Source organism: Crinia signifera, chromosome 5 (genome assembly GCF_055691185.1).
Source record: "Crinia signifera chromosome 5, ASM5569118v1, whole genome shotgun sequence".
NCBI lineage: Eukaryota > Metazoa > Chordata > Amphibia > Anura > Myobatrachidae > Crinia > Crinia signifera.
This window is the reverse complement of record NC_139221.1, coordinates 12,536,125-12,560,525: the sequence shown is the minus strand read 5'-3', so window position 1 is coordinate 12,560,525 and position 24,401 is coordinate 12,536,125. Positions and strand designations below refer to the sequence as shown.

General features: G+C 46.5%; 1 protein-coding gene across 2 annotated transcripts in view; it reads left to right on the top strand.

Moving 5' to 3' along the window:
* PTH1R (parathyroid hormone 1 receptor) overlaps positions 1-24,401 on the top strand; it is a 249,146-nt gene that overhangs the window by 183,950 nt on the left and 40,795 nt on the right. For both annotated transcript variants that reach the window (XM_083186690.1, XM_083186691.1), the window contains exons 3-7: positions 3,661-3,771; positions 7,895-8,013; positions 17,109-17,203; positions 18,797-18,977; positions 19,892-20,045. In XM_083186690.1, coding sequence (XP_083042816.1) covers positions 3,661-3,771; positions 7,895-8,013; positions 17,109-17,203; positions 18,797-18,977; positions 19,892-20,045 — 660 coding nt within the window. The remainder of the gene's footprint in view (positions 1-3,660; positions 3,772-7,894; positions 8,014-17,108; positions 17,204-18,796; positions 18,978-19,891; positions 20,046-24,401) is intronic.

The window sequence follows — 24,401 nt, the reverse complement described above, 5'->3', positions numbered from 1 at the left end:
CGTCCTGATTACTATGGCGCCTTACTCTGCTGCGTAGCCTGCGTAACGGGGGGGGGGGCATCCTGTTCAGAGATGGACGCAGCCACATCGATATCATTGTGCTAATGTATGTTGTGTACGCCCACTTGTGCCATCACAAGGCCATACATTTCCATCACAGTTCGTCTATAGATGCCGCCATTGGCTGCACCATCGAAACATGTGATTCAAATGCATGCACCGCACAAAAAACGGTGGTCAATGAAATGCACATCCGGTATATCTGCACTGTTTCCACTCCCGAAACAGGTCCCATGGCCTGATGGATTTCCACCGTGACTTCTCTAAGTGTCTAAGTGCCCATCCATGCATGTGTTTGCCGAGTACAACTTTTAATGGCTAGGTTTGGATCTACATATTATGGTAATAGAAGTAGGGTAATAAAGAGGAACAGGGGGGAGGGGCTGATAAACCTGAGGAAGCATTTGGAGGATAGCAAAGGTGTCTCTTACCTGCTAGATTTATTCCAGTACATTTCTCCCCTGCAACCTGGGGCAGCTGAAGGCATGTGACTGATCAAACAGAGCAGCTGTGAGGAACTCCTTTAATAAGTAAAGGTGGGAGTGTCATTTGTCTGTCAGTCTGGGAGGGGGAGGATGAGTCAAGTGTTAGATAGGGCAGATTGGGAAGTCTCTATATGAAGATGAGAAACTTTGTCAATGTTCATATCAGCATGAAATGTGTAATGGCTCCTGGTCTACGGCCTACCAGACAAAATAAACCGCGGTGCAGAATTCCCAGTACGAGCGCACTTCCACTACGCAGCTTCTGTTCCGTATTATTTACCGCATTGTTGTTTTTCCTGCATGTTTAATTTACATTATTATCAATGGAACAAGCAAATGATAAGCTGGATGTGGGTTATGAAGCAGCGAACGTTTTTTATCCAATATTGCACAATTATTAATTACAAAACAGGTAATTATGAAATGTTTCGGAAATTCTCCCAGTGATTAATGAGCGTGTTAGCCTCTCGCTAGCAGACAGGAATGAGCTGTAATAACAGTAATCCCTCTTCTATATAACGTCAGCATTATTGTCGGAATATACGGTAATGTGCATTGCGGAACAGTAAATCCAGATAAAAATAACTGCTTCCAATGATTAATCCTGCCTGAAATAATGACATTTGTATGTATTCGCTTTTGTGCAATATGAGGCAGAGAACGGGCAAATTCTCATCCGGCGAATGTGAACGTTTTCACCGCCGCAGATGCCGCCATTTTGTCCGTGGGCTTCCTTGGAAGAGTAAGAGGTACCATTGAGAGACCAGGTTATGCTGATATCACTGCTGGATGTGCAGACACTTATCTCCAGTACTGGTATTGACAATCAGTTCGAACAGGGAAGGTGTGAGAGACTTTTCTTCTAAAGTATCTTAAATCTAATGGTGTTATATCCGTTTTAAAATACCATTCCAATAAGAGAGTTTAACATAATAGGAGTAAAGGAGCTACCACCCCCCTGAAGAGAAGGGATACATTTAATTGCACCCGAAGGGTTTGAAAACCTAACCAGAAGATGAATAATTTTCATGCTGAAAGATTTAAAAAATATTGTTCCCCTGATAAAGTCTGTGTAAGACGAAACGCGTTGGGGCGTTCCTTTTTGCTGTTTACATGTGACAATTTGTTGAAGAACAAAAATAAACAAATATTGGATGAACATCTTTTTCTGCTTCACTGGATTTGGATCTTTTATATTATATATAGACACTCTAAGTTATAGATGCCATACCGCTATTGGGCATTGTATTGTGGGTGTGTTATTCCCTAGCCCTCAGGGAATGTTGTGGTAAGGCTGCCAAACATCAATCTGTAAGAAACTGTTTTTAGCGCGAGTTGATATATTGGGAGCTGGCCCATGAAAGTCTATGAAGGATACAGTATTTCATGTTGCTGTTGTACACGGTCGTTAAGGTGCCCATACACGCACCAATTTTGCCATGCATTTTGTGCTAAATCAACATTGGGAAGGTGAACAGTCAAAAAGTTGACATTGGCTTTTCAAGGTTTTATTTGAGCCGACATGTGCCGACAGGCGGTATTTCATGCCCTACCATCCACTAGGGTGTGACGGGAGAATATAATAGTGTGACCGAAGCATGGCGATCGCAGCGAGACGATTTGGTGTCCAAGATGACTATGTCAACATTCGGGACAAAAAACCCCCACAAAAAACCCGACTGTCGACCTTCAGTGATCGACCCAATGTATGTCAACATTAATTTGGTGGACAAGTATGTCAGGAGACAACGGTGTTGGAAAGGGGTAACTTGCATCCGGTGGCTGAATAATGGGGTACCGTAAGGAATATACAGTATAGGGTGGTAATATTAGGGTGACCAAGTTTATTACAATGAACAGGACACAAATACATTGTAAAAAAAATAATGTAAAGAAAAGAAACAAGGAGCAAACCTATATATACTAACAGGGTGAGCAGTGGCGGGACTGGCAGGGTGGGCAATGGCGTGACTGGCAGGGTGGTTAGTGGCGGGACTGACAGGGTGAGCATTGGCGGGACTGGCAGGGTGGGCAGTGGCAGGACTGGCAGGGTGGGCAGTGGCAGGACTAGCAGGGTGGGCAGTGGCGTGACTGACATGGTGGGCAGTGGCGGAACTGGCAAGGTGGGCATTGGCAGAACTGGCAAGGTGGGCATTGGTGAGACTGGCAGGATGAGCAGTGGCAAGACTGGCAGGGTTGGCATTGGTGGGACTGGCATGGTGGACATTGGCAGGGTGGGCAGTGGTGGGACTGGCAGAGTGGGCAGTGGCGGGACTGGCAGGGTGGGCAGTGGCTGGACTGGCAGGGTGGGCTGTGGCGGAATTAGTGACTTGTAGGCCCAGGTGCAAGCATATGCTTTGGGCCCCCAGCAACCCATACCTCCCAACTACAAAATCCCTCAGTGAAAAATAAAAGCCATTCCCTTTTTGTACATCCCCATTTTGTACATCCCCATTTAAAACATTCTTACACATTCTTACACATATCAGCACTGACATCCCCCCCCCCCCCACCACCACCTTCCCCTCTTCTCCGCTGCCCCATCTCCAATTGTGAGCTCCACTGTGAGCTGACTCTTACCTCCTCCTCTGAGGCAGGGCCTGGGCTGGGCGTGCTGTACAGGTAGCTGGAGTCTGGACTGTGAGCCGCAGGGTGCTGCTGCTGCTGGGGGCCGGTGTGTGTGCGCAGTCTGAATCACTGATGATGGTGACTGTCAGGGTATAAAGGTAGGTCCCTGACAGACAACACATGGTGCACAATTACAGTATTGTTATACAGGTGCACATCTCTATCCAGCCTGGAATTACTTTTCTGTAGCTCATGGTTTCTTTGGGAGTTTAATAATCAAAGCTCCGAGAGTGAGATAAAGTAGGTTCAAAGATAAAGTACCTATCAGTTCCTAACTGTCATGCTACAGGCTGTAACCTGGCAGTTAGTAGCATGTTTGAAATATGACGTTTGAAATATGGCAGAACTGATTGGTACCATGTCTCTGTCCACTTTATCTCTCTCCAGTGATGAATGACTTTGCCCCTCGGTCACGTTGCTCCTGTGTTCATTAGAGTGACTCGACCCGCTCTCTAACCTCCCTGACTTCTCCCCTCTTTCTCTGCAGATGGCTTTTGTCGGTCGGAATGGGATGGGGTCCTGTGTTGGCCCCCGGGAAAGCCGGGCATCGTGGTCTCTGTGCCCTGTCCTGTGTACGTCTACGATTTCAACCACAAAGGTAAAATATACCATGCTGTGAATCCCTAAGGGGAGATGTGCCGTATAACACCTTGGAGAGGGCTAAAGTGTAGATGTCGCCAATAGCAACTGATGAGACTGTGCTAGAAAAACGACTGCTGATATAATGTTCAGATCCCAATTCTCCATTACCTATCCTAGGCTCCTGCCTAAGGCTGACTAAGCTATGAGAGTCCTGGATTGGGCAACATAGGCTCCTGCCTAAGGCTAAAGAGGCTCTGAGGGGCCTGGATTGGGCAACATAGGCTCCTGCCTAAGGCCCAGAAGCCAACGAGTTTTTGTTACACACTGACTGGAATTAATGAAGCTCCAGTAACGTAATAAACACTGTTACACTAAACATCTTGTAGTAGAAATGTACAGGCACAATAAAAAAAACCAAGATGTTATAGATGTTGCCTATAGCAACAGCTACTAGCTATGAATTTTCTAGTGCTGTCTATAAATGACAGAAGCTGATCGGTTGCTATGGACAACGTCTCGCACTGTATAGCTCTCGGTGAATAATGAGAGTGTTCCATTGGTGATATTATGGGTGTGAGTGGCTGGGCGGCGTGCCGGCGACGGTGCACGAAAAGCCTTGTGGTAACCAAGCCGCGCACCTCTTACCACAAAGCCGCTCGTTAATCGCCACGCGGGCACATCTGTTCCTGCAGAAGCTGTAACCACACAGATTATCTGTTACACGGCGTGACCAATTATTGTGGTGTAAAACTGGATTTATGGAGGAAAAAAGGAAAAAACGACATTTTCATTATATTCTTGTATTTTCAAAACATCTTTTGCTTAATTGCTTTCTGTGATGTCACTGTACGTGCCTGATTCTGAGTCAGACGCAGCCGCGGCTGTCAGCGTGTTGTATAGGAATGTCTTGCGCGCAGTGTCTGTGGCGCTGCATTTACGTCAAATTGAAATTTGAAGCCCTGTAGTAGAGTATACCATCTGTCCTCAACGTCACTCCTGCAATATGCCTGCGGACAGGGGCATCTTAAGAGAGGAGGAGGCCCATGTGCAGCCTCCACTGGCCAGGCCCCTCCTCTTTGCCGGGAGCAGAACATCGTGTAGTAGGGTCTGAGCACTAGAGCGATCAGACTCCATCACGCATGCGGACATCACCAGAAAAATGGTCACTGAACCATTTTTCCGGAGATTTCGGCAGCGCTACTGCCACCGCCGCTGGACTGCGGTGGATAAGTATTAGAAAAATGGGTGAAGCGTGTGCAGTGGTGGCCCCTTGGGACTCAGGGGCCCATACGCACAGCACCCGCTTCACCCATTATAAATACGCCACTGCCAGTGACTCTATAATATTCTACCCTTGCTTAGCTGTTTATCTGCCCCGTTACCCACATGCTACCTAGGAATGCCCCATGTCGACCTTGTGCATGTTGACATATTGGGGTAAGCCTAGATGCGTATGGGTCATTGGCTCGACATGCTTTGGATCGACCAACATGGCTTAGGTCGACACATGGAATAGGTTGACATGCATAAGGTCGACAGGGTTGCAAGATCAACACAAACATTTATGGTGCATGCGCAGATGGAAAGGCATCGCCCCATCTGCGGGAATATTGGTGTAGTGTGGGAATCAGGCCCTGTCTGTCTGCGGGAATATTGGTGTAGTGTGCGAATCAGGCCCTGTCTGTCTGCGGGAATATTGGTGTAGTGTGCGAATCAGGCCCTGTCTGTCTGCGGGAATATTGGTGTAGTGTGGGAATCAGGCCCTGTCTGTCTGCGGGAATATTGGTGTAGTGTGGGAATCAGGCCCTGTCTGTCTGCGGGAATATTGGTGTAGTGTGCGAATCAGGCCCTGTCTGTCTGCGGGAATATTGGTGTAGTGTGCGAATCAGGCCCTGTCTGTCTGCGGGAATATTGGTGTAGTGTGGGAATCAGGCCCTGTCTGTCTGCGGGAATATTGGTGTAGTGTGGGAATCAGGCCCTGTCTGTCTGCGGGAATATTGGTGTAGTGTGGGAATCAGGCCCTGTCTGTCTGCAGGAATATTGGTGTAGTGTGCGAATCAGGCCCTGTCTGTCTGCGGGAATATTGGTGTAGTGTGGGAATCAGGCCCTGTCTGTCTGCGGGAATATTGGTGTAGTGTGCGAATCAGGCCCTGTCTGTCTGCAGGAATATTGGTGTAGTGTGCGAATCAGGCCCTGTCTGTCTGCAGGAATATTGGTGTAGTGTGCGAATCAGGCCCTGTCTGTCTGCAGGAATATTGGTGTAGTGTGCGAATCAGGCCCTGTCTGTCTGCGGGAATATTGGTGTAGTGTGGGAATCAGGCCCTGTCTGTCTGCGGGAATATTGGTGTAGTGTGCGAATCAGGCCCTGTCTGTCTGCAGGAATATTGGTGTAGTGTGCGAATCAGGCCCTGTCTGTCTGCGGGAATATTGGTGTAGTGTGGGAATCAGGCCCTGTCTGTCTGCGGGAATATTGGTGTAGTGTGGGAATCAGGCCCTGTCTGTCTGCGGGAATATTGGTGTAGTGTGGGAATCAGGCCCTGTCTGTCTGCGGGAATATTGGTGTAGTGTGGGAATCAGGCCCTGTCTGTCTGCGGGAATATTGGTGTAGTGTGGGAATCAGGCCCTGTCTGTTTGCGGGAATATTGGTGTAGTGTGGGAATCAGGCCCTGTCTGTCTGCGGGAATATTGGTGTAGTGTGCGAATCAGGCCCTGTCTGTCTGCGGGAATATTGGTGTAGTGTGGGAATCAGGCCCTGTCTGTCTGCGGGAATATTGGTGTAGTGTGGGAATCAGGCCCTGTCTGTCTGCGGGAATATTGGTGTAGTGTGCGAATCAGGCCCTGTCTGTCCGCGGGAATATTGGTGTAGTGTGGGAATCAGGCCCTGTCTGTCTGCGGGAATATTGGTGTAGTGTGGGAATCAGGCCCTGTCTGTCTGTGGGAATATTGGTGTAGTGTGGGAATCAGGCCCTGTCTGTCTGCGGGAATATTGGTGTAGTGTGGGAATCAGGCCCTGTCTGTCTGCGGGAATATTGGTGTAGTGTGGGAATCAGGCCCTGTCTGTCTGCGGGAATATTGGTGTAGTGTGGGAATCAGGCCCTGTCTGTCTGCGGAAATATTGGTGTAGTGTGGGAATCAGGCCCTGTCTATCTGCGGGAATATTGGTGTAGTGTGGGAATCAGGCCCTGTCTGTCTGCGGGAATATTGGTGTAGTGTGGGAATCAGGCCCTGTCTGTCTGCGGGAATATTGGTGTAGTGTGGGAATCAGGCCCTGTCTGTCTGCGGGAATATTGGTGTAGTGTGGGAATCAGGCCCTGTCTGTCTGCGGGAATATTGGTGTAGTGTGGGAATCAGGCCCTGTCTGTCTGCGGGAATATTGGTGTAGTGTGGGAATCAGGCCCTGTCTGTCTGCGGGAATATTGGTGTAGTGTGGGAATCAGGCCCTGTCTGTCTGCGGGAATATTGGTGTAGTGTGCGAATCAGGCCCTGTCTGTCCGCGGGAATATTGGTGTAGTGTGGGAATCAGGCCCTGTCTGTCTGCGGGAATATTGGTGTAGTGTGGGAATCAGGCCCTGTCTGTCTGCGGGAATATTGGTGTAGTGTGGGAATCAGGCCCTGTCTGTCTGCGGGAATATTGGTGTAGTGTGGGAATCAGGCCCTGTCTGTCTGCGGGAATATTGGTGTAGTGTGGGAATCAGGCCCTGTCTGTCTGCGGGAATATTGGTGTAGTGTGGGAATCAGGCCCTGTCTGTCTGCGGGAATATTGGTGTAGTGTGGGAATCAGGCCCTGTCTATCTGCGGGAATATTGGTGTAGTGTGCGAATCAGGCCCTGTCTGTCTGCGGGAATATTGGTGTAGTGTGCGAATCAGGCCCTGTCTGTCTGCGGGAATATTGGTGTAGTGTGGGAATCAGGCCCTGTCTGTCTGCGGGAATATTGGTGTAGTGTGGGAATCAGGCCCTGTCTGTCTGCGGGAATATTGGTGTAGTGTGGGAATCAGGCCCTGTCTGTCTGCAGGAATATTGGTGTAGTGTGGGAATCAGGCCCTGTCTGTCTGCGGGAATATTGGTGTAGTGTGGGAATCAGGCCCTGTCTGTCTGTCTGTCTCTCCCTATTGACGTGGTTCCTGTACTTGTTCCGCAGGTCTCGCACATCGGCGCTGTGACATGAACGGGAGCTGGGAGCTGGTGCCGGGTAACAACAGAACGTGGGCAAGTTACAGCGAGTGCGTAAAATTCTTCTCCAATGAGACCAGGGAAAGGGTATGGAAATAACATACGTCCTCATCTTCTTCTCTCACCTTTAACCATGTGTTTTATTTCCCCCTCCCCCTCACCTGTGAGTGTCAGGTATATGGGGGGAACTAAAAGTCCCAGCATGCTTAGCTGGCAGATCTGATTCAGGCCACAAGACTTTTTTTTTTTGCACATTATGATTTTTACTGCTGTCATTTCTGGATCAATCAGTGTAGAGTGATCTATATCATCTGCAGCGCAGGTTACCTGCTTCAGGCACTACAAACCAACGTTTTAATATTACATTTTGACAGGGGGTTATTCTAGTTCATTCTTTCTGACAAAATCCTTCTTAGATGGACAAAACCATGTGCACTGCGGGTGGGGCAGATGTAACTTGTGCAGAGAGAATTAGATTTGGGTGGGGTTTTTCTTCAAAGTGAGATCTATATTGCAGTGTAAAATAAAGCAGTCAGTATTTTCCCTGCACAGAAACAAAATAACTCACCCAAATCTAACTCTCTCTGCACATGTTACATCTGCCCCCCTGCAGTGCACATGGTTTTGTCCATCTAAGAAGGATTTTGTCAGAAAGAATGAACTAGAATAAACCCCAAAGTTATTTATTTGGAAAGATTTCATCTTCATTCTCGTGTTGCTTGCACACCGCAAACCTGCTTAGATCCGGTATTTAAAACGTTATTTTAAATGGGTCCATGCAGGTTAATGTCCCTTTCACACCGCATATATTACCCGGTATTATACCAGGTATAAGCAGGTTTGCGGTATGAAAGCATGGGGCCTCTGATCGGCAATGATGCCGTTTACCTAACCGTTCTGTGCATATCTAATGAGCGGGACCCAGTGCAGTGAATATTTAATGAGCGGGTCCCTGCCCCCTGCAGACCCGCTCATTTCATACGTGGCCAAAATGTATTATTTTTTTACTATTCTATAGTTGGTAGTATTAAGGGTCTGATCTAGTTGATTGCAAATGGACAAAAAACATGTTTCACTGCAGGTGGGGCAGATGCAACAGGTGCAGAGAGAGAGTTAGATTTGGGTGGGGTGTGTTCAAACTGAAATCTAAATTGCAGTGTAACAATAAAGCAGCCAGTATTTACCCTGCACAGAAACAATATAGTTCACCCAAATCTAACTCTCTCTGCACATATTACATCTGCCCCACCTACAGTGCAGCATAGTTTTACCCATTTTGGGAAAGATTTTGCATTTGTGATCAACTCTGTACCGGGCCTTACATTGGTTCTATGGAAGGGACTGGTAGGGTTGTCATTTGGCATCATATAAGAGGACTATATATATATATATATATATATATATATATATATATATATATATATATATAGACTAGGTGAATCATTGAGTTATAGGTGAAATGTGTTAAATAGAGAGCATGTGATTTGGAAGGGGGTGTGCATTGTTTTGTTTAATTAAAAAGCGGAGTAAGATGGGGCGCGGGGGGGCCCCGAGAATCGCGGGAAGGGGGGTTGCGGGGTCAGGGGGGGGGGGGGGGGATGGGTGCGGGCAGACCTGCCACTCACCTGCTGGCTGTGGAGTAATGGTGGATGGTGGGTGTGTACTGTAGCCCTGGCTTGCAGGGGAGCCGAGAGAGGGGGGGAGTGGGTACTAATTACCCGGGCCCAGGCTTGCTGAAGGGGCCCCGCAGGGGCCCTGGTCTGACCCCTCCCTTTCCCCTCCATCCCTCCCGGGTAGCAACAGTAGCACACACTTCTACAGCATGTGCTGTGCTGACAGCAGGCTCAGCATGAGTGTCTCACTGACAGCGTGAGAGGTCATGCTGAGCCTGCAGTCAGCACAGCACATGCTGTAGGTGTGTGCTGCTTCTGAGATTACAGTTTTTAGAGTTTTCTTTCACCCTCCTCTAAACATTTTGGGGGTGTGGCCTAAGTGTGGGATGTTCCCACAGCACACACTTAGGCCACGCCCCCAACATTTTACCAGGGCCCGGCATTCCTCTCGGCTGCCCTGGCTGGGCGGGGGGAGGTGATGTCAAGGGGGTGGTGGTGTGTAGCACACTGGTCTTTTCCCTAGGGGGGGCGGGTTTGTGTATCCCGCTGGGCGGGAACGTTATATACACAGGGGATGAGTGACAGATCTGGCTAAATATATAAGAGATATACTGAAAGGCATCACAGTAAGTCCATGTCAGTTCATGTTTCTCCCTTACATATAATCGTCTCCCCACTTATATAGACCTATACCTATACATGAGGCTTAATGATACAAAATATAAAAGCAGTTACATCTTAATTTTGGAAACTGTTATTATTCATTTATTCAAAATATGCACTTAACCCCCCTCCCCCCCAACTTGGAACAGTGCACAGCCAGGGCTGGGATAATTGAGGCTGCGCTGCAGTGAGCCATACAGCACTGCCAGGCAGAACAAAGGCCATCGCTGTGGTCGCTATCAGTAATCACTGACACGCTCTCATTACCTCCTATACCATCAGCCATTACCGTGTGCTTCGGAGGATTAATACAGAATACAGGGCATTGTATGAATATTCTTCGGCAGTACAAGGCAATTACATTCCTATAGCAAGCCATTACCGCGGTGTGACGGACGTTACATGCTTATTACACGTGTAGCAGCGCATGCTAAGTGTTCGATAATTCATTATGCATGATACTTTATTCTGTAATCTGTGCGGGGACTCGTCCTCCGCATGTCACTGGCATCACGACCCTCCAGGTGTGACACGGATTATATTGTACATTTACCGTCGCAGTGTATTCTGCTATCGCCGGCAGCCCAGGACGACAATTAGAAAGTCATAAAAAAAAAAACCTTTATAATTTCTATAAAACATTTTTATTACTGAACATTGGGGTGATTCATACCTGCTCACTGTGGTCCCAATTCGCTCCCCTGGCCGATGGAGGGGGTCTGTTCATGCACGATTTGGCACATGTGCAAACCCCCGCAAACAAGCGCTTTTGGCAGATTTTTTTATTCGGCGGGGCGCTTGTTACCTGAGTGGCAAGCAGGGGGCACTTTGACGGGCCCGCCCAGTGTTTCATGGGAGTGTTCTAAAAAAGATGGGCGCCCGTAGAAACGCTGGATGGGTCCGTCAGAATGCAGGCATGCCCCAGCCTGTTTGGGGGTGGGCAGCTGAGGTCAGCAACACAGAGAGATATACAACAGGCCCAGACTGAGGGGCAGTATCATGTCATTGTAGCCTCTTCCCCCCCCCCCCCCCCCCCCGTGCAATGCCATTGCATGGCAGGGGGTGTGGCCACGAGGGCGCAATCACGCTGACCATGCCCCTAAAATATGACATTTCAATGTAGCTCCACCCCCTTTCCCCACCCCCCTGCCTCAAGGAACTGCCAGCCAGAAAGTAGGCAACCCTGGACTGAGTATAACCAGTAATCAGTCCTAGGGCAGGCTGTGTAATAGAGGACACAATATCCAATCAGAACAGCTACAATGGACAAGCCCCCTTAATGATGCGAGTCACTGCAGCTGAACAGCCTGACACAAAGTCATAGTGCTAATGGCCTAATTATGTAACAGGTGACACTGCACACAGAACACATACCGGAGAGAGGCTGCAGTTACACAGACCTGCCAGAGTTGGCTCGTAACATGAAGGTTCTGCAGTTAAATGGATTTGTTTACAAAGCTGGAATAAAGTAGAACATTTTTATTTTGATGTCTTTCTCCAAAGTAACAAAGGTTGCGAATCACCGTACATTTGAGGCTGAGGACGCAGCATATTTTCTGTTGCTGTTATTATTGTGCTTTTAGTCTTTTTCTGCCGGAATTCTAGTTGTAAAATACCGAGCAAGCTGCTAATTGCGGCACTTTGAAGCTGCAGTGAACATTCTCCACAAGTACATAATTGATTCTGTGCGGAGCTGTTTGTGAAATATCTCTCTGCTGAAGTTATGCCTCAAACAGCAAAAGAAAAACTTTTTTTCCTGCTTCACGAAACGAGCCCCATGGACAGTTCGGCTTCTGCATTACCCGTCATTACACGCTCGCATTTCACACTTGACGTTTAATCCCCTCAGTGTTCTGCACATCAAAGAAAGGCCCTGAAACTGTAAAACATTGCAAAAGTTAAAAATAGGGCCAAGTCCAGACACCCTAGTGCCGGTGAGAGTTTGGGCGCCTGCTGCTTTCAATCTCGGGCCCTCTGCTGAGCCGCAGTTACTGTAGCCGTAAAAGTAATCCAGTGGATTAGCCAGGAGATAACTGTCAGTGCTCATCCCTCAGGGGCTTTAGAAGTACCGGCACCTGCCGAGCCCCAACCACTGAGATAAGGCGACTTCAGGTAACCCCGATAGTGAAATGTGACACTTCAATCAGTTGTATGATGATAAAATATGTATTTTCAGACACATAAGCCCCTAACGGCGTATACCGTCTATGTCCTACTAGATGGCGTAATGTCAATCTGAAATTATAAAAATAACCGCACAGACAACAAGACCTGGTGCTGAAATGTATTCATCAATGTACGCACTACCTCACTAGTTATCATGGTGGCAAGGAGAAAGCCAGCAGTTTACCAGTCTCAGGCCCTGCTATCCCGCTTCAACCACCTCGATGCCCAAACGGTGCTTCAAACAAATGGTTTCCATCTAATACCTCTCATTACCGGCAATGGGTGACCCCCTGGACAAAGTTCTGATGATGACTTCCGGTTGAGGTGTAAGTCAGCCAATGAAAGGGAGTCTACAGATGTTTGTGTGACATCATTTCTAATGTGAGGTCTTCTCCTACCACCAAGCGGGAGGGAGGAGGGTGATGTCTTCAAGAAGGGTCTCTAGTCAGGGGCACAGTCCTTCATATGGAACCCTTAACTCAAAACCCCCTTCCCTCACTCGATACCCTATATACTAGACTAAGTGAAGCCCACAATCTGACTCTTGCATAGCCCTCAAATTCCTCAGGGCCAGATCAGGTCGACAGTCAAAAGCTCAACCACTATTGGTCGACAGTCAAAAAGCGACAAATGAAAAAGTTTGACATGCATTAGGTTGAGATGGTCAAAAAGTCAACACAAGCAAAAAAATTGACATGGGAAATGGTCAACAACAGTTTTTCATACTTTTTGATAACTATGTCAACTGTTTCCCATGTCAACCTTTTGATCAGGTCAATGCATGTTGACCTAGACACCGTCGTTCTAATTACTGCCTACCTGACCATGTCACTCTTCCTCAGCCCTTTGAAGAATACATTGAGATCTAGCTGCAGGAACCGGTGCTGAGGAGAGTACTGGAGCACAAAGCAAGCCCCTACTTATAGCTGTCGTAATGATGGCGTTTAGTTTCCTGGGATTCATCGTTCACCTTATTTGCTTAGTCCCGCAATTGATCCCTATGCTAAGCTCCTGTATAATACTTCACCTCGCCTGATTCACTCATACTAATATACTAAAACCGGGCGCAAGTATACTGTGAATAATTAGTATTGCGCCATGAAAATGACCAAAAAACAAGTTAGACATGGGATCTTTAACAATATTGATATGAACAATTCCCTTTAATAAATCCAATCTTTCTTTAGCAAGACCAGAGAATCCTCGGATTTGTAGCAAATACATTATACAAGCAAGGACAATGACATTTACTGGAGTATTCTGTCCTCAAAACTATTGCCGGTACTGTGCTGAGAATAGTCTTAGGCCATATCGTAAAGCCTGGGCTCTGAGAAGCTCAAACAGACTCACCCGACGCGTTTCACCTTCAGTTCTGTTTTCATCAAGGGAAGGCAGCTGTAGGGGGAAGCCGTCATTTAAATCCTCCAACTGTCATATCTACAATACCATTCATGCAGCTTCTCTTTGTAACCATTATTGAACAAATGCTGCAGTCACAATGGGGCACATGGTGCGGCCGAACCTTTGCCCAACTGGCATACATCTCAGAATCAGCCTCAGGGGTAGATGTAGCAAACCTTACAGAGATATGCAGTGTTTAAGTTACCCACAGTAACCAGTTTTCAGTGGTTTCTATGGGCAACTTCTGCACTTTAGCTCTCCTACTTTTTCACAAACACACCCAGAAAACGCCATGTTCCCTCCCCTAAACGCCGGTTTCCTGTCAGTCATACTGAAGCTGGAATGTGACTGCTATGCCTGTGGATTTTTATTTGCAAATTGTTACGGCTCATTCACAATGCAAACAGTCGTTGCTGAATTTTTAATTAGGGATCTATGCAGAATTATTCCCACGCAGCCCAAATCTTGTGTTAGAACCTGAACAATGTATCATCGGACCTTTATGCGCAATTCTCTGCCATGAAACGTACCAGCAGTAAGCAACGAGATCACGCCCCACAACATGAATATTTAATAGACTCCTGTCTTAGAGCTCCCGGTAGACGGAAGCAGAGAATGAGGAGGCAGATGTGGTTGGTGTATTTATCTGCGCAGTTCAGATGTTCAGCTCTCTGCCACATATGACCGCGGAATGTACTCCGGCCACAAGTGCTCACTTGGGAGCAATACAGATGCTAAATGCGCTTCGCCAAGGTCAGACTGCCCTAACAGACAAAAAATATTCCTGCTTCCAGAACGTCCCGTGATCCTCTGTCTATTATAGCGTCATTCAATCTCAGCAGGACGCAGCTCGCTTGTTAATTACTTGTTGTCCTGAAGTCACATTTGGTCTGATTCAGTTTGGCTCAGTAAGCAGCGACATCGCTGCTTACAGAGCACTGAAACGCCGTCCCGCCAAACAGCCACCCCCCCCTCCGAATCCCCTCGGTACCCTCGTATGCATCCGCTAGCAGGAGAAATCAGTCGATGGTCACCAACTATCAACTGATTTCCCCTGCCTTCGGATATAAAAGTCAGTCTCAACCGCCGAAGAAGGGGCGGGCGCTGACATCCTGTGATGTCAGCCTCCAGCCCCCGGCGGCATCAGCCCACCTGTGTACCCATGGGAACTACCAGTGTTTTCAAGGGGAGGCCCATAAAATGCTGGGTGTTCCCATGGGCGAGTCCTATTTTGTCCCCGTCCGTGCACGGTCCTCCCTTCCCGCAAAGAACGGCCCAGCGAGTGTGTAAGTCATCGAAGCCGTTCATTATCAGGGTCTGCAATTGTGCTTGCAAATGCGCAGACTCCCCACCATCGGAACAGGGCCGGATTCGTCCCCTTCCGAATGGTGTTGATTCAGGGTCATAAACCCAGCTCTACTTCTATTGGATGATCTGTAATGCTTCCTTGCCAGTAGCAGTTGAAGAGGTAAGAGCTGCAGGAGAGTCCAAAATTCAAATAGTGGAGCCGCACCTAGTGCTGCCAGCTGCTGACAAACATCATTAGAAGTTGCTGCGGTTGAAAAATGCAGTCCATAATTTCCTCCTCTGCGGAACATTGGAGCAGGCGCGGGAGTCTGGGGGAGAACCTAGTAACGACCCTTGACATTAATGTAAACATTGGTCTTTTTATACACGGGATGCTGTATGGAATGCAGTAGTAATATCTAACACTGTAGATGGTCTATACAGGCTGTTTCACACATTTACATAATACTGTATAACTAAGTGTTCAGAAACTTTCTAAGATCACATCTCCCACATCATGGTAAGGATCCTGTCTATTCTTCCTGACAGCTGCTTTCTTGTCCAGTGCACTGACTGAGTACTCAGACCAACACACACAGCAAACTTGGTAGAAGTAGCTGCTACCACTGGGCACGTGTAGCAGAGGCAAACCTTGTTGGAGGGTATGCATCAACAACCAACTCATCATTGGTCACAGAATTTATAGTGACAGATTATTAAAAGATGGATGCACTCACTATGATATCTCTGGCCGTATTGCTTAGTTATCATGCACCAATAGCTGACTTTTTTATTGCGCCAATATACAGTAAATTTGGACTTGTCACTGCGACCGTGGTTCCAATAACAAACAGATACTTTCAGCTTGAAATCTTTGTTGCAGCTGAGTTTTTAAAAGCAGCTTTGTGTAAATTTGGGTTATTCAGTCGTAAATCGCAACTATGTTGAATTTCCCTCATGTCTCCAACATTAATAACTTGTGTCACTGAACTACTCTATAGATAATTTATATTTTATTATATATTCTACCATGATTTTAACATCTTTTTTTTATGGGGTTTTTTTTTTTTATTTTTTATTTTATTACTGCCTACTCAGCTTTTTATTATTCACTTTATTATTGCATGTATCAGTTTCCGGTATCCAGTCATATCAATAATGCTGGGAGTAATTAGTAAGGACGCGGGTGCGGAAGACGGAATGGAATAATCATGTCTGCCATTCCCTTCTGTGTTTATAATTATTGTGATGCTTTGATGTTTTATTAATCAGTCAGACAGATTTACATCACAGCAGCTCTCAGTATGGATCATTGCATCAGCCTTGTTTAGGTCAACAGCCAATAGGTTTCCATGCACAAGGTCGCCATTGAAAAAGGTCAAGATGGAAAAGGTTGACACAAGAAAAGGTCGACATGAGTATTTAAAAAAGAAAATTGGGGGGTATTCAATCTCCACCGCTATTTCTGCCGGCGAAAACAGTGGCTGCTGCCAATTCAAAGCTGCCGTTTCAAACAGCACTGAAGACGGATTTCGACAAAACAGATCTGACTTTAAAACGAGTTGGATCTTTTTTGTTGAAAACAGCCTCAGATTATCAAATTTGCGGCTGTTTTTCGACAATCTGCGTCCTGTTTTCACCAAAGCGCCCACTTTCCAACACTCGACAACCGGAACATTGAATTCTGGCTGTCAAGTTTCTGTTGAGCGTTGCAACATTCGGTATCCTGGACTGAATACCTTAGCACACGACCCCCAATTAGTGTAGTGTGCACCTCTAATGGCTCAGCACACATTAGCGTTCTCAATCGGAGTCCACGTGTTTGGTAGAGCCCAAAAAAATGGGAAACAAATTGTACAAAACTCGTTTCAACCTTTTCATGTGCCCACCTTTGTCATCTTGACCTTGCGCGCGTTGGGTTTGTCCTAGAGATAGTTGACATAGACATTGTTAAGTTATCATCCGGATCCCAGCTTGACCCAACGCCCTTATAGAAGAAAGTTACAGGGGTGTAATTACAAGGTGTGGTGATATTATCTGTCTTTATTGTAGGATGTGTTCCATCGGCTCCACGTGATCTACACTGTTGGGTATTCAATCTCTCTGGGATCCCTAACGATAGCTGTCCTGATTTTAGGATACTTTAGGTAAGTTACCTACGTTTCCACTTCGTTTTTTTTTTTTTTATAATTGACCCCGCTTAGTTTTTCTGCCTAGGTCATGAGATGATCTCATTAATCTGTTGAACAATTATTGACATACAGAGGATGTTCTTCAAAGTGAAAATGTCAATATATCGGGTTATTTCCTAGCAGAAACTTCTGCGATAAAGAATCATTGCCGCCGAATTGTTGTTCTTGTAATTAAGCTACAGGCTAATTGCTGCTTGATGATAGATAAAAGCACGATTGATGTCAGGAGTGTGATGTGGTTACATGGTCATGGTTCTCTTGAGGGCCATCTCTTACTGTGAAACTCAATAATGAAACTCCGACAGGGCTGTGTAAAGTTGACCTAAGGTTATTGACCCAGTGAGTTCTCCAAACATACAATCTCCAACTCTATATTAATGCCCACAGTTTTGGAATGGGAAGTTCAACAAAAACAAAGTGGTTGCCATACTTTAGACCACTTTGGGTGATATTCAATACCGGGTCACGACTTTTGATCCGTCCGGACAGCCATGACCCTGGCCTGTTTTCGTTTTGCTCAATTGCATATTGTCAAGTGGGATTCAATGACCCGCTTGCCGATCGGCAGAAAGGGGGCGTGTCCGCAAAAACGGCCCTGTATTGTTGAGATTCGTCCGTGATCGTGTCAAATCACAGCCGTTCTCTGCAAAACGGGCCCGACAGCGTTGAACAGGCGCCAGCCACTTTTTCCCCCATCGGAAATAGCGACGGGATTGAATACGCCCCATAGTGTCTCTAGTTTATTGATAGAAAAAAGGCGGGATGCATAAATTATTGCAACTCATTTTTTTGTCATGTGACCCCTAAAAAGGGGCCTACTCTGCCTATTTCTTAATCTGGTACTGTCTACAGGTGGCTTTGCCTATTGGACACAAGCTCCATGGGACTGTGTTGGCATTTAAAATGCCGACATTTGTCATATGTCAGCATTTTCAGGTGCCAACATGATGGGTGTCAACATTTTACCAATGATGACATTATGACACTAAACACTATTATGTCAATATTGTGGTTGACGACATCCGAATTTTTAGGCTTGATTTGTTTAATTAGTACTGTATATTGTAGTTGTAGATTCAATGGGGGAAATTTACTAAGATTGTAGACCCAATAGAACCAGGTGCCCTTAGCTGAGCCTCCAGGGTTTATAAATTAATGATATTAAACTGTTGAAATGTTTCGGCAGACAATGTTTAAATCATTAGCACATCGCAACGTTTTAATTTACGCATTAATATGCGAAGTCAAGTTAAGGACAAAACGACTACCACCTAGGGACCATAAATCGCTCATCAAAGGGCTTCGTGTTTAATTTGACTCCACGAGACACTTTAACTTTCAAATTGACATCAACAGTTAATATAACGTACCCTGGGGTTATGCTGTCTAATTGGCCAATTATCACAACCTGCATGTCAATGCAGCAGCCACGTGGAATGACAATGATAAGGTGACAACGTCGACATCTGCTGTTCTCGATGGGGAACCGAATAATATCTTGAAAACGTATCGACTGAAGGGGGAATTTCTGCTTTATTGTTTACCCAGGCGGTTGCATTGCACCAGAAACTACATCCACATGCACCTCTTCGTGTCCTTCATGCTGAGGGCCATCAGTATCTTTGTGAAGGACGCTGTCTTGTATTCGGGAAACACCTGGGAAGAAATAGAACGTTTCTCTGACTTCAAGTCAATCACTGAGGCTCCTCCCGCAGACAAGTCCGAGCTTGTGAGTGATGGCCAATGACTGTTAACAAAAACTTTTTTTTTATGCTTCCTTAAGTTGTTTTTTTTTTATTATTATTTTTTTGTTGGGGGGGGGGGGTCAGGTGACCTTATCAGGTAGGACCATATTTTTAGGCCAAAAATAATGCTAGGAACCCAAATGTTACTCCATGTTAAGTTTCATAGTTCAGGGTTTCCCAATCTTTTTTTAATTCACGGCACCCTAGGGTATCCAAATTTTTCCACGGCACCCCTCAGCTCAAACCCCCCCCCCCCCCCCCCCCCCCAGAATAAATATAACATTAAATAGATTGGGTTTAACCATAGATAAGTTGTATTTGTCCAGGACCACCAACCCAAGGCACCCCAGGGAGCCACCGCACACAGTTTGGGAACTACTGGCATAGTTTAATATATTTAATAATAATACAAAAAGAAAAAATGGCTACAAAAATTGGGGTCTACAGTCCTGCCTGTCCCCCCCCCCCTTCCTTAATTCAAAGGCGAAGTGTTTTGGAGATGACAGTTTGATTGTCTAGATTTTCCAACCTGTCTTTCAGTGATTTTTAAAAAAAATCAATTTTATATTTTTTATTGTTTTACATTTCTAAATTAATATTTGTGGTTTTAGATATTTCTTTTTTTGGCATTTCACCTCAATTTAAAAAAAAAAGAAAATTCTGCATAAACTGGTACAACTAGAGATGAGTAGTTTGGTTCTACTCGGTTGTTTATGCTAAAGTTCGGATTGATCAAATTGTCTATCCAAAATACACATCAAACGGATAACCAATAACAGATCTGGGTCAACTCAAAACCAACATGAACCCAACCTGCTTAACTCCAATTACAATACTCGATATTACTACCAATTACACCATTGAATGTGTTTTTCACTGCTTTATGTTTCCCGTGTAGGTTGGGTGTAAAGTTGCTGTCACTTTCTTCCTTTACTTCTTGGCCACCAACTACTACTGGATCCTCGTGGAAGGACTTTACCTCCATTGTCTAATATTTATGGCTTTCTTCTCTGATAAAAAATATCTCTGGGGCTTCACACTGTTTGGCTGGGGTGAGTATTATGTTTTTTTTTTTTTCTTGGATCATTCAAATTATTATAATAACCCTATTTTTGGGGTAAAAACAAATCAAAACAAAACAATTTTTTTTATATAATTGAAAGAACTATAACAGCAGCAAGAATAAATAAATACAGTACAGTCCCGTTCCTCGTTTTATTGACGCTCCATTACCCAGTCTCATTCTGCGACCTCTGAAATTTGACCCCATGACGCGTGACAGCTATGTTGGCACCTGACCAATCTAAGCTTTTATATTGTTGACACAGATACGGAAATATGGTATTATGGATCGGATAGAGAATCGGTTGCTTTGTGCCTCCAGAGGTGGTGCTTCAGGGACATACTGACAATGTACTAGCAGTTAATAAGGCTACACAGCAAAAGGATAAATATCCATTGATCTCTTATGACGTATACAAATATAGAAACTGCAGTTCGTGGGGACATGATGGCGTCATGCGGCGGTGGCAGCACATTCTGGATGCAAATCTTCCCTTCCCCAAGGGTATATTGTATTGGGACCCAGTGGTTGTGGCGGCCATTGGTGTACATCATGGCACCCGTGTGAGATGGCGTTTGCTGCGTGACATGGCGCGGGAGCCTGCTGGGAGCAGCCGTTAGAGGCTGGAGAGACTTGGCCATAAAAGTTCCAACTGTCACGGGTAAAGTATAACAGTGCTAATGTGTACACAAATATATTCCTTAAAGTAAGGTAGATTCCAGCTTCTTTCTAGCCTTCCTCATATATTACGGAGATAAACAAAGAGGCCCAGTAGTGTTACCTTACCATATAACATTACCCGTATAGGCGACTATACGCCTGGTCAGAGCCGCTGTACAAACGCTTTCAGTGACTGCCGCAGCCACCGAGGTGGTCGTATAGATGGTGGGGGGGGGGGGGGGTAGCGGGCGGACAGGGTGCTGGCACTAGGGGACTCCCACAAAAGCAGTTGGTACGTACCAGCAGCTGCTCTGATTGGCTGCCGGTACACAAGCTCTGATTGCCTAAAAGCCTGTGCAGACATTTTAATTGCCCGCTGGCATCCTGGGTTGAATAAGTCTGCGTTTCGGGACCTGCTTTGTTCAGCGCACTGAGCGCAGCGGGGGCAGTCGGGGGGTTACGGTGTGCAAAATGAGCTGCCTAGGCCATTCCAGAGGCCGGGGCCCGGGCAGCTGTACCGACAGCACCCCCCTATTGGCGGCCCTATGCAAACTCAAGCAGGTCAAAGTCTGCACGGAGCAGGCGCTGGTACCCACCCTGCATTCAGCCATGTCCGTGACAATTTAAAGACAAACCAGACTGACTTTTATTTGCATACGGGTAAAAAAAAATTGATGACAATCTAATGATTTTTCACCGTATGTCCACATGTGAATGGATGTGTTGTGCCGGGCGGACATTCGCATGGCGGCGGGCGTTCACAGACTCGCTAAGTAGCGAAAATACACTGCTTAGGGAGCCAAACTGAATTAACCCCATAATTCCATAACATCTACCCCCCTGCAGTATAACCCTCCCCCAAAGCATAACCCTATTCCCCCCATTAGTGCCTAACTCTACCACCCCCCTCCCATACCCCCCCACATGGAAGCCTAACCCCATACTTTTGGGATTCCAGCTCCTGGATTTTGACCACCGCTACCCCGCTTGGCGGCATAATACCCGCATGGCGATATCGGCTGCAGGCCCTGCAGATCCCAGAAGCAGCCCTCATTTACATCGAATTGTGTCATTATTTCATCATCTACCAAACTGCGAAATGCTTGGGAATCCATTTGGAATACTGGACCCTGCCCATGCGTGTATCTTTAAATATATTCCCATCATCCTTCACTGCCACTAGAAGCAGCAATGTGACATTATAATGACCGGGTCTTGAACCTGACAATGATCCCATCTGTCCCTTAGGGGGATGCAAAATATCACAAAGTCATTCGTTAAAATAACATTTGTGCTACATAAAAGGCCCCACATAGCGGGTCTGTCATCCAGTTTGCAATATCCTCTCTCCCGATGCCTCAGCTATTTTCAGAAGATGTTGTTATTGGCTTGTTCTCATTATCCCGCGCTTTCCTGTTATGACAAGCGCCGGAACGTGTGTGCGCATATTTTCTTTTTAACTCATTTGTTATCATGTCATGTAAATATTGGAAACAGCCTGACTCCGTTCCCGGCAGCAGCTATTGTGCACTATAGATGATTCCCACGAATGTGTAGGTGGATTCGCAGTTTCTCATCTTAGTCCCGCTCGCCGTCCCGCTGTCCTACCTACGCGCACATCACAGGCTCGCCGGTGTGCAATGTACGCAGCCTGGAATAAATGGCAGCGGGTGTGACAAGACGATATACGAGAGCTGCCTGGTTGTCAGCAGGGTTAGGACGGCGAGCTTGTTAGACAGACCCTCCGACGTGTAATTGGAGCTGGCGCAGATGTCACCTGTCCTGTTTCTCTGTGAGAGTGCGGTGTCGTTAGCGGTGTGCTCGCTGAACTGTCTGTGACAGATCCACAATGAGGCCCAGCCTTTCTCCATTATTACTGATGGATGGAGGACCCCGATCCCCCATCCCCACATAACCACGATTTCATATGGAGATGAAATTTAACCCCTTAGTTTCCGTGCTGCAGAATTGCAGGAATCGTGTTTATCTCTTTTGTTTCCTGATATTATTTATTATTTATTTATTAACAGTTTCTTATATAGCGCACACATATTCCGCAGCGCTGTACAGAGAATATTTGAACACTCACATCAGTCCCGGCCCCAGTGGAGCTTACACTCTATATTCCCTACCACATGTACACGCACACACAGACATTCTAGGGGTAATTTGTTGGGAGCCAATTAGCCTACCAGTATATTTTTGGATTGTGGGAGGAAACTGGAGCACCCGGGGGAAACCCATGCAAGTACTGAGAGAACATACAAACTCCGCACAGTTAGGGCCATTGTGGGGATAGAACCCATGACCTCAGTGCTGTGAGGCAGTAATGTAACCATTACACCATCCGTACTGCCCCGTATATATAACACATGGTGGGGATAGAACCCATGACCTCAGTGCTGTGAGGCAGTAATGCTAACCATTACACCACCCGTACTGCCCCGTATATATAACACATGGTGGGGATAGAACCCAGGACCTCAGCGCTGTGAGGCAGTAATACAAACCATTACACCATCTGTGCTGCCCGTATATATAACACATGGTGGGTATAGAACCCATGACCTCAGTGCTGTGAGGCAGTAATGCTAACCATTACACCGTCCGTACTGCCCCGTATATATAACACATGGTGGGGATAGAACCCATGACCTCAGCGCTGTGAGGCAGTAATGTAACCATTACACCATCCGTACTGCCCCGTATATATAACACATGGTGGGGATAGAACCCAGGACCTCAGTGCGGTAATGCAGTAATATAACCATTACACCATCCGTACTGCCCCGTATATATAACACATGGTGGGGATAGAACCCATGACCTCAGTGCTGTGAGGCATTAATGTAACCATTACACCGTCCGTACTGCCCCGTATATATAACACATGGTGGGGATAGATCAATTAACCAATCAGCTTTGAGGTAGCATATTATAAAATAAGTGGCTGCTGATTGGTTGCTAGGGGAATTGCTGCATTACACTGTTTTCACTGCTGATACACAGGGCCGGTGCAAGGCTTCTCAGCACCCTAGGCAAAACTTCAACCTACTCCCCCCCCCCCCCCCCAAACCCCCTCCCCCCCATTTATTTTTAGATCATGTGGTCATCCAATCCCCATGACACCCCCGCCCCCCCCCCCGGAAGGTGGCCAAGTCCCCTGATTTTCCTCTGCACCCTCCCCTTCGCCACCCACATTAGAGTACAAGGAGGAGGTGGCAGCAATGTAGGAAGTATGACTCAAGGGAAAGTATAGAGGTGAGTTCTTAGAAGTTCCACAGCCGCCACCTGCATTAAGTACAACAAGGATCCTCATAGATATCCTTGATTTTTTGATTTGCAGACTTGGTGACGCCCCCCAGATCCCGGCGCCCTAGGCAGCTGCCTAAAGCTGCCTAGTGGTAGAGCCGGCCCTGCTGATACATCAACTAATGAGTCTTGTTATTGGTCCAGTCGGTCTTCTATCTTTGCCCCACCCCCCTCCCCTACTTCAGGATCCGTATGACAGGTGGACAGTGTGTCAAAATTTGTGTCGTCTTTTTGCACGCCTTTTGTCAATGTCGACATACTGTAGTGCATGTTGAACTTTTTGTGTCGACCTACAGTGTTGACCTACGATACATACCCCCCCAGTTCTTACTATAAAATTCCATCTGTCAAGCAACCATTTCCCACAGTCACA